This window comes from Scomber scombrus, chromosome 15 (genome assembly GCF_963691925.1).
Source record: "Scomber scombrus chromosome 15, fScoSco1.1, whole genome shotgun sequence".
Classification (NCBI taxonomy): Eukaryota; Metazoa; Chordata; class Actinopteri; order Scombriformes; family Scombridae; genus Scomber; species Scomber scombrus.
This window is the reverse complement of record NC_084984.1, coordinates 25,707,191-25,722,871: the sequence shown is the minus strand read 5'-3', so window position 1 is coordinate 25,722,871 and position 15,681 is coordinate 25,707,191. Positions and strand designations below refer to the sequence as shown.

At 38.1% G+C, this 15,681-nt stretch overlaps 1 protein-coding gene across 2 annotated transcripts in view; it reads left to right on the top strand.

Annotated features, from left to right (window-relative positions):
• LOC133994917 (WD repeat-containing protein 7) overlaps window positions 1-15,681 on the top strand; it is a 107,501-nt gene that overhangs the window by 76,713 nt on the left and 15,107 nt on the right. For both annotated transcript variants that reach the window (XM_062434155.1, XM_062434154.1), the window contains exons 24-25: window positions 5,456-5,642; window positions 15,366-15,483. In XM_062434155.1, the coding sequence (XP_062290139.1) occupies window positions 5,456-5,642; window positions 15,366-15,483 (305 nt within the window). The remainder of the gene's footprint in view (window positions 1-5,455; window positions 5,643-15,365; window positions 15,484-15,681) is intronic.

The window sequence follows — 15,681 nt, the reverse complement described above, 5'->3', positions numbered from 1 at the left end:
TGGTTCAGACCAACAAATCTCAGTTTTTTCATTATACTACCAGTCAAACCAAGACTTGTTTTTTTTTTCATAAAATCAATACAATATCAAAACAATATTAAGGTATGGATTTAAGGTATTCACATCCTGAGCACTTTATCAGCAGTGCTTTTGTCAGTATGTGAGATGAGCTCAACAGCAGACGATTTTAAAGTAACCAATTTCCTCGTAATGACTAAATTAGCTGCGTAATGACAACTATAATTTTTACAAGTTAAACGTTTTTCAAGAAATATGTGTATGAATTAATGCTTTTTTATGTTAGCAAGTATTTTACATGATTTACTTATTTGAAGTTTATTAATGTAAAGTTTTAGTGCTCAGCAACCTTTTAGGGATAGTATCAGTATTTGCTTAGCAATATTTTTAGCTAATTGTTCGCTAAGTCCTAGCAGCCTCAACATCATATTTTATGATTGGGCTAACCATTGATTAGCAGAATAAGCTTATGAATGCTAAGTAACTTGTTTTCATTATTAGCCGCATCTTGGACTTGGAAGTTGGTGATGTAGTACCTATTTGCTTTAGCTGGTGAGCTACTTGCAAACATGCTAGTTAGCCAGGAAACAATACTACAACAATAGGCAGCCAAACAAGCTAGCTTGTTAGCTGCCAGTCAGTGGTAGCTTGCTCCTCAGAGACTGTTAATGTATGCAGTGGTTGTAGACAAAATAATCCTTTTATTGTTTTCTAATGATATATTTAACGTGTAGATGTACTCGCAGCAGCCACCTCTCTCTCCCTCTTTCTTTCTGTCTTTCTCAAATGAACCAGCTCTCCTTCTACCCATTTTTTGCATTGTTTTTTTGTTTCTTTCTCTCCCTGTCTCTCTGCAGCCAGTCTGAACCGGCTCTCAACCACTAACCAAGTCCCCAACATTGATTTACCTTCACCTCTCATTTAAGCTCAATCAGAGGAAGAGGGAGAGAGAGAAAGAGAAAGAAAAGGGGGGCAGATGGAGGAAAGAAAGTAGAAAGCCTGTTAGTGGTCGACTCGGCCTGGTAAACTTTAGACGCCACCGATCTGTCACTATTTCACACTCTCTACTCCTTCTTTCCTGCCTTCCTTCCTTTCTTCCTTCTTGTCTTCCTACCTTCCTCCCACCTCCCCCTCATCCTCCTGCTTTAATTACCCTCTCTGTGTTAATGTGACATGTTTACTGCTCTAACTAACAGCCCATTATAGCAGGCTGATGCTTTGTCAATAGGTATTGGTTCATTTGGGCCGGGCTTGCCTTTAAACAAAGATGTCCGCTGTGAGAAATGGACCTGAGTCCAGACCTCTCTCACTTCCTGCTCTCTGAGTAGAAGGGGGGGGGGGCTGTAAATTTGAGCCTCTATCCAGCCAATTACAGCGCTGATTGTTAACGGCCATCTTTAATTGTCCGCCGGAATAAAATAATTGAGGCGTCCAAGCGCAAATGTGGCTGTCAAATTAAACCTCCATCAGGTTCATTACAAACACACACCTGACCACCCACAGTCACTGTCACTGCTCACGGCGATGAACTTTGACCTCCTGACCTCTGAAGATCATTCTATGTTGGTGGCGATCCGCTGGTTCAATGTGTGAAGAGCACACACATACATATTCACAACTTAAGGGGTTTGATTTTCACTGGTTACCTTTTGCCCCATGACCCCCAAATTATACACCCTCCTCCCAAATCCTCCCACACAGTCATCCATCCAGTTTACGTATTGATTATCAGTTGATGTGAAACTAATCGTTGGTCTCGGGAGCTGTAGTTGATTTCCCATCAGGATTATAAGGACAGTAAAGTTAGAAAGCTATATTTTCCATATGTTGTACAACATCTTGCAATACTTTCTGACATCCCTACACTTTCAATCTCAACCTCAAACCTATTGGTTCCAACTAGATGTAAATCTCTACAACATGATTACTTTTAGGCTGGGCTGTATGTTCTCTATTTAAAGTGATTATCTTGTGTTTATCAGTTATTTAAAAGAAAAAAATACTCAAATTAAAGTTCATGTAACTTTCAGTGATATTCCAAAGTTTTTTTGGAACTTTTCAGGATAGACATCATTCAATATCTGCTGTCGAAATACAAGAAAATTCATGCAGAGATTGTTGATGACTGTCTCAAAGCCCCATTGGCTCAACTTAAGATAGTTCTACTGACACACTGTAATGTGAAAGCAACAGGAAAGGCAAATACCGTCGTGTGGAAATGTGAATAGATGTGTTGAGAATGATGATTCAAGGATTTTGCCAAAGCAGCTGTGGAAAACACAAATTCCCACTACTGAGAATCAAACACCTGATCTCTTTGAAGAGGAGTGTGTGTAGAAACCATAGGAATAGCGTAACAGAGTAAAATAGATTTCTGATGCTGTTCATGATAATTTGTAATGATCCCTAACTGGAGGTCAAAGTTCATTCAACCCTACATCCCCTGCTGATATTTATAGTCCACTGCTTGTATGCATATCGATGCATGTAACAAAAACATGATTGATTTGAGTTCTCACCAATGTTTGTTTGCCTATTTTGATCACCGGCTGAGGGTCAAGGTTCACTGCCCTATCACATACAACTACACACACTCAGCAACAACACGCTAACTACACACCTGATCTGCATGTTTGATACTGAGTCTCTTTACAAACACAGAGGGTTACACTAGTGCTACTGTCCATCACCTACAACCTATGTTGCTTGTTAGGACGTAGCACAAGCCGGTATATATTATAACTAGAGCCCGACCAATATGGGTCAATGACGTATAAGGATTTAGAACAACTCAATTGTAGAATAATAAAAACAAGCATATCTAATGCAGTAGTTCAAACATTCAGAATGTTGTGTACCTGAAGCTCCATATTATACATTTGAAATTAAGTGATTTTAGTGGGTTTTTCAAGATTAATTGGCACTGGCCTTTAAAAAGAGTCATGTGGTGCGACCACGATTCATCTTGAAATAAATTAATTTACTTAACACGCTTCACATCTTTTTTTTTACAAGTTTTCAGTAATATAAAGTGTTTGGAAACAAAGTATTTGCATTTTTTTTTTTAAATCTTTGTAAATGATGGTCTTTTATTTATATAAGACATTTGGAGATGAATCATGGTCGCACCAAATGACTTTTTTTTCAGGCCAGTGCCAATTAATCTTGAAAAACCCACTAAAATCACTTTCAAATTGTAATATGAATTGTCAGGTACACAACATTCTGAATGTTTGAACTACTGCATTAGATATGCTTGTTTTTATTATTTAAAATTGAGTTGTTGAAAATCCTTATACGTCATTGACCCATATATCAGTCAGCCGATATTCACCTATCACATATGTTGTCTGATATGTGGCAATCTTTTTTTAAGTTATAAAGGCAGCATTTTATTTATATTTGATCCTTTTTCTTAATTCTAGTTTAATATGCATGTTTGTTTGTTTTTTTAATTTATAGCTAATTATAATTATTAAATTACTGGTGGTGTTACTGTTTCAGTGCACTGATTCTATTTCATAAAATAAAGCTTATTGTTAAACTGTAATAATATCCAGCTGCCATAACATATCTTTATCTAAAGTGTTTGATAACCAAATATGAAAGATCATTGCAAATAAATGTGGACTGTATAAGTTTACAGACTACTGCTATGCAATTATACGTATGCAAATGTGCAATATATATATATCTATATTTATTTATTTGTATATATCTTTTTATATATACATCAGTTTTGTTTTGTTTTATTTTCCCCCGTTTTATTATTTTTTATATCAGTACGTTTTTTTTAATATTCTGCACTATTCTGAGCCATTGCTACCAAATTATGTTTGGTTATGCACTCTAAAGTTTATCATCTGAATAACAAATAAAATCGTTCTATCTTATCATATCTTATTATGTACATCAAACATTATCGGCCAATATATATATCGATATTGGTATCAGCATTTTCCCCCTAAAATCCAGTATCGGTCATGCCCTAATTATAAGGGTCATACCAAGAGATGCTAACGCGGTTAGCCTCCAGCTATATTTTTCATTGCCCCATATATAAACTGTGTGTGTGTAGATATAAACCAATAAGGATGGGGGGTTTGCCATTTAAGGCGGGCTGATGATGAAATGCCAGGAGATACAGATGATGAGATTAGCCGCGTGTGTCTGGAGACTGGAAGACCTTTAGAGCAACCGCAGGATTATAAATACTTAAAGTAAATGATCTGTATTATATCTTTATCTATATTATGACTGTTTAGCATTTACATTTCAAGTGAAAATACAATGAACTGTATTGATCCTTGAGTGGACTCAGACAGTAGAAGAAAAAAAAGGCCTTCTTCATGTTAATGTAGAGTCTTCCTGTTATGACCGTTGACAGATTTACAACCTCACAGTCACAGTCCAGAATATTCTATATGTACATCACTGAGATTTCATAAATAAATGATCAGTTAATGCACGACCCCTCCATGTAAAAGGAAAATTAAAGAGCCACTGGAATAACTGAGAGATACCGGCAGTGGCTGTAGATTATCTTGTTTTGTCTAGTTATGGGAATAGATGTGTGACAGAATATTAAAGTGCCTGATACTTTGTTAATATTTCCAAATGTTTTAGAAAAGCAGATACCAGATATGAAACCAGCCTCTCTCTCAGTTCAGATTTCCCTCTGACTTTATCTTTGTGAAGCACTTGTGAAGAAATCTGCTAAAAGCTCTGGTCCTCAGGCTGCAGTGGGTGAGACAGGCAGTGAAAGACAGACAGACAGACAGACACCTGGGAGGCCGGGGGGTTGTTATTGAGGGGGTGGGGTGGATATTTTCTGGAGTCTTAATGGTCAGCGCGTCCCCACAGAGACTGGCTCAAATGTCAGGTCAGCTATGAACTGACCTCCATCCTGCTCACTCTCTTTATCCTCCGAGAGTGTGTGTGTGTGTGTGTGTATAGGCGAATGCGTGTAGCACAAAAGTTGATTCATTTTTTACCTAAACCTCGTTTTAAAAAATTGGTTCGACTAACAAAAAAAAGAAAATATAAATATTTGTATTTATAAGCATATGTTTGAATTGATCTGAACATTTTAATTTCAGATAAATGTTTTTGAGACTCAGCAATATTGCAAGAGATAGAAATTACAAAATAAGAGCAGATTAAAGGTGCAGTGTGTAGAATTTAGTGGCATGCAAATAGAATAGAATATTCATAAGTATCCCATAAAAGTGAGAATCATTGTGATTTCGTTAGCTTAGAATGAGCCCTTTAGATCTACATAGGGAGCGGGTCCTCTTCTATGTTGTACATCTGTGTTTTCTACAGTAGACAAACCAAACACTGACTGAAACACAAGATGACATCAGGCTCCTGTCATTCCTCAGATAACCCCTGTTACTCTACTCTGTCCTGACTCTTATGTTTCTACTGTTTGCAGGTAAGGCGCTGACCTTCCTGCTGCTGCAGCCCCCCAGCCCCAAGCTGCCGCCCCACAGCACAATCCGCCGCACCGCCATCGATCTGATTGGCCGAGGCTTCACCGTCTGGGAGCCGTACATGGACGTGTCGGCGGTGCTCATGGGACTGCTGGAGCTCTGCGCAGATGCCGAGAAGCAGCTGGCCAAGTGAGTCCATGGGTGCACACACACTGATGTTACTTTCATAGATAAATTAGAGATACTTTTAAATGACATCCATACTTGAGTGTATATAAATAAAAAAAATAAGAGGTGAAGTAAGAAGTAAAAAAGGCAGATGTTAACAAGCTGTCTTTACAATAACACAAAAAGAACTGGACTTCAGATTTAGCTTCAGACTCACTTTGACACCTCTGGACTGATAAGAAACTTGACTTGGATTTGATCTCAAGGACTTGAGACTTATGTTGAAAGAATTGAAAGCACAAACATTAGATTCTTTTTAAACCATAAAAATATTAGCAAAACTGTCAGACAGGTCTTGTATGGTCACACAGTATGAATATTTAATTGTGAGGCCTAAACATTGAAAGAACATTGAAAGAAACACTGTAAACAGCTGTGAAAGGTAAATGTTAAAATGTCTTATCTTTTTAATGGTCATTGAGAGACCTGAAATACTTGACTTGGACTTGACCCAAAGCAACTCACACAGTACGCACACACACACACACACACACAAACACACACAAAGACACAGCTTACATAGAGGTATAAGTGAAACAGAAAGACATGAATACAGTCTGGTTCAGGTCAGTCCTACGATTGGTTGATTCGTTGTTTGTGTTTGTGTCTGTGTGACTGTTCAGTCTTCCCTCTTAGATTCCAGAGTACAGACAACAGCCTGCTTGTAAATACAAATATATGCACTCACACACACACACACACACACACACACACCCACATACATACATTCATACATAGAAACACTCAGGCACTATAGAGCCGACACACTGAGTTATGGAAGCCAGGCTATAATCTGATTGCAGGAAATTATGATGATGTAATGATGTCTGCGTTGCTCTGACATGTGAGTCCTTTGTCTGTGTGCATGTGTGTGTTTGTCTGTTTTTTTTTTTTTTTGCCCCACAAGCAGCGAAGCATAAAATTGTCTATCTACAACATTAGTAGTGAGGTTGTCATCAGAATTCCAGCTCTAAGATATAAGTTTAAAATTGAACAAAAGAGAAAAATCTTTAAGTTTTTTTTACTCTTCAGATTTATTTTGGGATCTTTTGAAGGGTCCAGACCCCCAGTTTGGGAAACACTGGCCTTGTGATTTGTCCTTGTATAAACTGAGTAGTTAAGGATACGCCTCTTTCTGACTGTGTGTAAACTGTGGATCACATTAGGAAAAGTTCAGCTAAAAGAAACGTGTATAGGGTGTTTCTACAGCTCTCAAATGTAAAAATGGGTCACATTTGACCCTGAACAGTAGGTATGGGGTTGAATTTAGTCAGCTGACACATTTTACAATCCTCTACAGTTCTATAGTGTGCAGTGAATGAGAGGATTTCAGAGTTCAGGTCGGTTTATATTATGAAATCATTTGACATCGGTCCGACTGTGACAGCTAATGCAGTGTCACTTTCTGAGCTGATCCAGACAGCGATTGACCGCATGCGTCGACAGCAACAGAGTCACAGCTTCACTTCCTGCACCGTCAACCCGTCAACCTCACAACCAGCAGAGAAGAGGTCAAAGGTCGCGGCTGACTCCATACAATACAATACAATCATAGCGAGGTTGTGGTAAAGTTAAAACAGCTTTCGTACAAGTAAAGGTCAGAGATCACAAAAGAGAAAGTCATTCAGAGGCATCTTTGTGTGTGTGTGTGTGTGTGTGTGTGTGTGTGTGTGTGTGTGTGTGTGTGTGTGTGTGTGTGTGTGTGTGTGTGTGTGTGTGTGTGTGTGTGTGTGTGTGTGTGTGTGTGTGTGTGTGTGTGTGTGTGTGTGTGTGTGTGTTCCTCCCTGCTGAAATCTAACTGGTCTACATGAGTTGATCCTATTAAGGTTGAAACTCGAGCAGGGCCAGTCTGGTTAAATGAGTATAGATATGTCTGCTGCCACTGTGTGTGTGTGTGTGTGTATGTGTGGAAGAGAGAATTCAACACAATTCAATTTTAGCCCAATGAATTTTTAGTAGGATAGAAAGTGAAGAGAGCAATAAAACAAGATGTAACATTAAACAGATCTCAGAAATAAAATATTCTAACTCGGAGCATTAAACATATGAAAGAGTCTGGAAAATGACGTAAGATAGCAGAAGGCTAAAGGTCAGTGGAGATAAGTCAGATGATTTAAGTTACAGAATGTCTACACTGACTGTTTGTGGTGAATAAACAGGCTGCACAAACAGTCCAGTGGTCAAAGAAAGAAGACAATCTACAACAGTACCCTGTAAATTTAATCCAATTCAGCCATCTGGAGACAACAGTGTCTTACATTATGAATTTTTGTGGCATCAAATTGTTTCAATGTAAACTCCAGAATGTACTAAAATCAAGATGAATGGGTCTGATTTTGTCCTCTGGCATTTTGATCAGATTCTATCATTAATATCAGCAGCCGTATTATTGTTAATGTTATTATTGAAGCAGTAAAGGTAATAGTACTGCTGTCTTAAATGTTTGTCTAAAGAATATATATAATCATGTCAGTATGTTACAATTACACATAAAGATAATACATTCATAACCACACACACACACACACACACAGACACACACACACACACACACACACACACACACACACACACACACACACACACACACACACACACACACACACTCTGTATTCCTTCACTGGTCAATTTCTACTGTAGAAAGAGAAAGAAAGAGGCAAAATCTGAAGAGCTGAATGCATGACTGGCTACAAGAGAGTGCACACACACACACACACACACACACACACACACACACACACACACACACACACACACACACACACACACACACACACACACACACACACAGTGGGTGCATTTCCATGCAGCTGACTTGCAGCGAGGCTCTTTGTCCCTGATGCACCCAACCAGTCGTCAATACACTCCTCGCAGAGCTGTGTGTGTGTGTGTGTGTGTGTGTGTGTGTGTGTGTGTGTGTGTGTGTGTGTGTGTGTGTGTGTGTGTGTGTGTGTGTGTGTGTGTGTGTGTGTGTGTGTGTGTGTGTGTGTGTGTGTGTGTGTGTGTGTGTGTGTGTTAATCCCTTTTCAATAGGCAGAGATTTGAGGTTTGAGCTCCCGGTGTAGAAGACTCACACACACACTTTTATACTTTTAGACACACAAGATGGAACAAAAAGACAAATCACCTTCACCGGCTCTGCTCTGTGTGTATTTATATGTGTGTGTGTGTGTGTGGGTGTCATAGGCTACTTTCAGGGACACATTTCAGACTAAAGACCAGTTAATTGGGGATGGCTCATCCAACTGGGGACAAAAGCTGTGTCACCAATTGGGAAGAAACTGAGAAGGATTCAGTTCAAGGAAATGAATGCAAGTCTATGTAATGTCCCCAAAACTGACCTAGGACAACTTGTGTGTGTGGGTTCAAAGCACTCTTTCTTTCTTAGAGACAAAAGCCCCTTTTAGACATCTTTAAAGGTAAATGTATTGGCAGTTCTACCTGCTGATCACATGGCTGACTAAACACCTGACTCACTACATAAAGGTCATGATAGCAACCTGACTCTGTTGGGCTTACTAACATTTCTGTATCACTTCCAACTCTGAGCTGAATGCCATCACATTAATATAAAGACTAGAGCAGCTTAAAAACATGCACAGAGAGAGATGAAACATCTTGTTACGCCATCTTAAGATCACTGTTAAATGAGTTACTTAATTATCATCTCACAAAAGTACAACCAAATGGAAAACCAGTTTAATAAACCATAAATCCTTGTAAATAAGACAATTAAATCTTCTCAAAAAGAGAAGATTTAACCCTATATTTATGTTTCTGAATGATAAAAGTGCTTTACTGTAAAAGATAGATATTATATAGTACCCTTTATTTATACTCCAGATATCATTGGGGGTGACCCTCATTTACAACGACATTGAGACAATAACAAAGACAGAAAAAAGGAAAACAACAGCCAAAAAATAAATAAATAGATAAAATAAAATGAAATATAATTATACAAAACAATTAAAAGTAATTGTTGGAATGTTTAAGATCACATTTTTAAAATGGCCAAAAAGGTATAAGTTTATTTTAATAAGTGGCTGCAGTTTGTTCTACGGGTCAGGTTTGCTAAAGCTAAAAGCAGTTTTTCCAAGTTCAGGCAGAACTCATATTTTAAAGTGCAAATTTAAATGTGGATAAAACATGTCTTCTGTTGTTCCCACATCAATAAAATAAGCTCGCTACCACATGTAAGTAATAGAACTGTAGGATTGTTGAACAAAGACTTGTGAAACTTTAAAAAACTTTAAAACTCCATCAGTAAATCTATATCAGAGTATAACATCATCAAACGTCCTTTTGTGGACTCTCATCCGATCAGTGTGTGATGTGTTTGTAGTCGCTGCTGCTGCTGCTGCAGAGATAAATGCATCTTTAAATGTGTGTGTGAGAGAAGGTTGGAGAAAACAGTATTTATTTGTCATGCAGGGATAAATACATCTCTTTACTCTGTTTTTGTCCATATGTGCTTTTGAAGAAATTGCATCTGTCCTGCAGAGGTAACTGAATGTTTCGTTTGTGTGTGTTTGTGTTTGTGTGTCGTGCAGAGATAAGAACATGTTGTTGTCATCATGGATGTTTACTCATGAGCACAACAGGAGGATTTATCACACACAACCAATGATTAGAAAACTACAAGTCAATTCTCAGTAAAAAACTAGTGTTGATCTGTGTGTGTTTGTGTGTGTGTATGTGTGTGCGTGTGTGTGTCTGTTTCTTTTACTCAGTTGCATTCAGACCTGTTGGAAAGGGAGTTTACGGTGTGAGAAAAATGTAATTTAATAATGAGAGAAAATAAAGATGGAAGCTGAAATTAACATCGGTCAATTGTAAATATGCAGATGTCTGTGAGCTGGTAATCAGTCAGTAAACCATGTATTTAATGAATCAGTTAATTAGCTGCTGTGTTATTAAGTCAGCCAGTAAAGCTTCCATGAGATTTATTCCGTTTTTTCCAGTAGATTCACATATACTGCATTTATTTTCTTAACAACATCCATGTTACATATTATCACTTTTCATGAGCTTTTCACATAAAACTCAACTAATATAAATCAACATATACACGAGTACAGTAGTACCAGTAGAATTCATTTATTAGTATTTACACTGAACATGTGGGATTCAAATAAATAAAATAAGAATAAAAAAGAATAAGATAAATACATTTTATTTTCTTATATCAAATAAGGATGGCATTTCAAAATAAAGTGCATTACAGAAAGCTTTTAATTGTGCTTCTTAAGTAAAGTGCTTAGTTTTAGAAAAATCAAAAAGAATCCCTTTTTACTTTTAAACTTAACTTAAACTAAAACCATGAAGTTAATTTCACATCTAATAACTTTATAACAAAACATCTCAACACATATGAACTATTTTCTCCGTGCGTATCTCACTGACAGTCCAGTCTCTCCGCATGTATGAATGCACAGATTTGATTGGCTGATTAGTGTCACGTGAGAAGATTGACTATGCACAGTGGTCTGCGAGTTTCCGAGGGCCGCTCCACTTTTACCGTAATAGCTGGAGAAGCTGCGCCTGTTAAAATAGAAATGCTCTAACAAAATGTAACAATCTTCAATATTTCATCAGTTACAGGTCCGCAGTGCGCCTATGAGTGACCTCTGCCCTAGTGGAACATGTCAGTCAAGTAAACCATCCATTTGCCCAACCAGTAAATCTATGCCAAAATCCATTAACTAATCAACCAGTAAGTCACTCAATGAGAGTACCAGTCAGACAAGTAACCAGCCAGTCAGTCGGCCATTGAGTTAGTCTGAAAGGCCTAACATGTTTCACACACAGGGCTTCAAAAACTCTCGCATTGCAGCTGGTGAGTGTGTCCCAAAATGTGGAACACCGTGATTGGTGGCTGTACCAACCAGGCACAGATCCTCATCGATGATCTCGTTCAATCCGGTTCAATCACTTCCTCTTCCTCCTCTTTCCAAAACACACCGATATTCAGATATTCTTCAACATGTTTACAGAAGCAGTTCAGTAGCAACATTTAAATAAGAACCATCAGACTGATAGCATTAACCCTCCTGTGTGTTTGCTGTAGATTAGTCCACAGTGCCCACTACAGTATATACCACAGACTGTATGACGCAGGAGATAGAAGTCAATTCCCAAATCAGTCACTTAGTAAATCAGTTTGTAAAGCAGACAACTAGTAAAGCATCCAGTAAACAAATCAGCATCACATTCAGAAAACCTGTCAGCCAAGAAACCTACCATCCAACCAGTTAGTCTATAAGTGACTCAGTCATTATGTTCATTTGTAAGCCAATCAGGACATCAGCTAGCTCCTAAAGCAATCAGTAACCCGATCAGTCACTCAGTAAACCAGTCAGTCAAACAAACTATCATCAAGACCTGTAAAGTAGTCTGTAAGTCAACCAGTCACTGAGTCAGTCATAGAACAAGTGTGTTAGTCTGCTAGTAAACTACACAGTTACTCAGTCTGACACTCACTGAGTAAACCGAGTCTGATCCTAAACCAGTCAGTCAGTCAGTCATATACACACAGTCTGGGTTTGTGGCAGCAGCAGCAACTCTCATCATGTGACTGAGCTTATTCACTCCTCCCTCACACACAAAAATCAATACCTCAAGTCCTCGCTGCGTGTGCCCGTGTGCCTGTGTGTGTGTGTGTGTGTGTGTGTGTGTGTGTGTGTGTGTGTGTGTGTGTGTGTGTGTGTGTGAGACATCGTATTGACTGGATAATGTCGGTGTGATATTGGCTGTGAATGCAGTCATGTTGCCAGGTTCACACACACACTCTGAACGCTGCATGTGAGTGTGTGTGTGAGTTTGTTGTCAGCTGTAGTGTAAGTTTCAGTCTGAACTCGGTTTAGTTAGTTCTAGTTTAAGTTCAACTAATTATTATGTGGAAAATTTTAGTTGCTATCCATCAGTCCACTGAAAATGAATGATGACACTTTTGATGATTGGTTATTTATTAAGTGATTAAGTGTAAAAAAAAAACCTAAAAAAAAAACAACAACAAAAAAACATCATTATGGATCTAGCTTCTTTTTGTGTGACGATCTTGTGAGAATGTCCAGTTTTTCACTTTAACCCTTACATACTGTTAGGGTCAAATTTGACTCATTCTGACAATTAAGAAATTAAAAACGATCTAAACTACATTCTCGAAACCTGAAATTGTATGACTTTTCCTATAGTGGCCCAGTATGTCCAAAAATGAACACATTTTAAAATGATGTGCATCTGGTATACATTTTTGCAAATAAAGGGTGTTAAAGGTTATCGTTAAACCTGCCATTCAAATGTTGATGCATCCTTCACTTTCACTAAACAGAAATAATTATGGCTGTTATATTCTCATTTTATAGAACATATCATATATAATATAGTGTAATTGTGAATGTTTCTTTACTATAAAAGTTTCAAAATCTAAAGAAAACATAAATGAAATATTCCTTCACACTAATTATAAAGGAATATGAACAGTATGTAAGGGTTAAACTTCACATTGTAGACTGAATCAGGACAATGACACTCGTGTGTGTGTGTGTGTGTGTGTGTGTGTGTGTGTGTGTGTGTGTGTCTGTGTGTGTGTGTGTGTGTGTGTGTGTGTGTGTGTGTGTGTGTGTGTGTGTGTGTGTGTGTGTGTGTGTGTGTAACGATAACCCAGATTATTTCATTACATGTTCTAAACGTGGGTTATTAACCTCGGCGGTTCTCGGCACAATTAGCTCCCCGCACTCCTGCTGCCTTATATCAACATCATGACTGTTTCCAATTACAGCCACCTCTCCAAATGAAATTAAACATTTCAATATCCCTGATATACTGCCAATATATTACCGGTATTAATTACAAGATCCGTAGCTGTGATCTGTAATCAGAGGAGATGAATCGCGCTGCTCGGCCGTCCGTCCACCCATCACTCCCTCTCTCTCTCTCTCTCTCTCTCTCTCTCTCTCTCTCTCTCTCTCTCTCTCTCTCTCTCTCTCTCTCTCTCTCTCTCTCTCTCTCTCCCCAGAGTCATTTGTTAACAAGGTGGCCTCCCTCGCCCACTCTCTGTCTCTCTCTCTCTTTCCCTCTCTGTCACACACATACACACACACACAGAGGGGTGTGTGGCCAGCTGTTAGGGTGTGTGTGTGTGTCTTATTCCTGTTGCATTGTGGGAGTCCATTATGCCTTCGTCTGGTGAATGGCTCCCATTGACTCGGCCTTGACATTATAAGCTGCCCGCTAATCTCTTCACTCCATATATTAGTAAGGCTTGATCTCTCTCGCTCTCTCTCGCTCTCTGCCACTTTTCTCCCTTTTAATCCGGGTTTCTTCCTCTCTCTAAAAATTGTCTGTTTGAAATGTCTTTTTTTTTTCATCCGCTCTTGGTTTATATATATATATTTTTTGTGTGTTTTTCTCATTGTCAACAAATGACATGACCAAAAAACTATTAAAAACACATCAATCAACCACACTGTTGCACAATGTTCTTTCATCACCATGAACACACACACTGTATTTAATGTGTCAATCACACACACACCATCCTGCTGCCCGAATTACTCACTAGAGCATCTATAATGTGTATTAATCAGCTGCTGAAAATAGTCCCCAACAAAATGCACTATTTTCCAGAGGTGTTACTCCTCCTGCATCTCGTCTTTTACTTAAACTTAAGTTGATGTTAAAAAAATACATTTAAAAAAAGTGTGCAGAATTCACTCATATTCCTTTCAACTTTGACTCAATCCAGCAGCAGCCAATCAGGATGCACAAGCACGAGGGCAAGATGTGTTTGAGCAGATTGGACAGACAACAGATGACACCTTAGTTTAGCGATGATGATGATGATAACCAGATGTAAAGCCAAAAAGTGGATGGCAACATGCAAAACTTTAAGTGATAAATTATTATAATTGTGTCATAATAAAACAAGATTCGTATTCATTTAAAACATATTCATTTTTTTCTGTAAATGTGTTGTTTCTCTTTAAACATTTTAAATGGTATTTCATTTAGTGAAGGTTGCACAATGACTTTTTTAGGGCTCTAAACTCACTTACTTTCTACTACCTCTGCTTTTCACTAAGGCTGGAGGAACATTTGCTGAGAGCTAAGCTATCCAGCTGTTTCAGGAAGTCACTGAGCCTTTTTACGAAAGTGGAACGATCCATTTATTAAATGTTTTTAAAGATATATATTTTCAAGAACCCATCTTTTTGGGGACTCAGGATCTCAGTATATGTTTTGATACCTTTGATACATCACCCTTCTCTCCACTCTGCAACGTTAGACCCATCAACAAATATGGGCACAACACCAGCACAAGTAAGACATTGAATATACAAAGGCACAATACAAAGCAAAATAATACAAATAGTGCAGTGTACAGTGCAGAAAAAAATATATACACGAAGGCATCAGTCTGTTAAAGTTTTTACAAGGCCTATAGTAGAGCCAGAACGGAAACACCCAATCGCAAACTACCTCTACTTATTTTAAGCTATTATTTAATATTCCAACTGATAAAGGAACAATTTTGTGCTTTTGATGTTGGTTTGTCTCAAATTAAATTAAAGAATATATAATCTGTTTGTGTATGTATTTTATTTTTTTATATTTTTTTTATTGTTCATTTGAATAAGTCTCTCTACCACTCTGTCTCTTTATCTCTCTCTCTCTCTACAGTATTACCATGGGTTTGCCACTCAACCCCCCAGCAGATTCGGCTCGCTCAGCCCGCCACGCCATCTCTCTTATTGCCACCGCCCGGCCGCCCGCTTTCATCACCACCATCGCTAGAGAGGTGAGACAGAATTGATTTAGATGGTCTGGCAGGAAGGTCTGGATATCAAACGTCAGTACTTTTTTCTGTTATTGACAGAAAGTTTTGAGAATGATATATGTATGTATGAAATATGTTTACATTCCTCAAGGTAAGGTATCAAAAAACACACTTTTATATCAGTACTTTAAAATAACAAATTTACCTGAAACACACCCT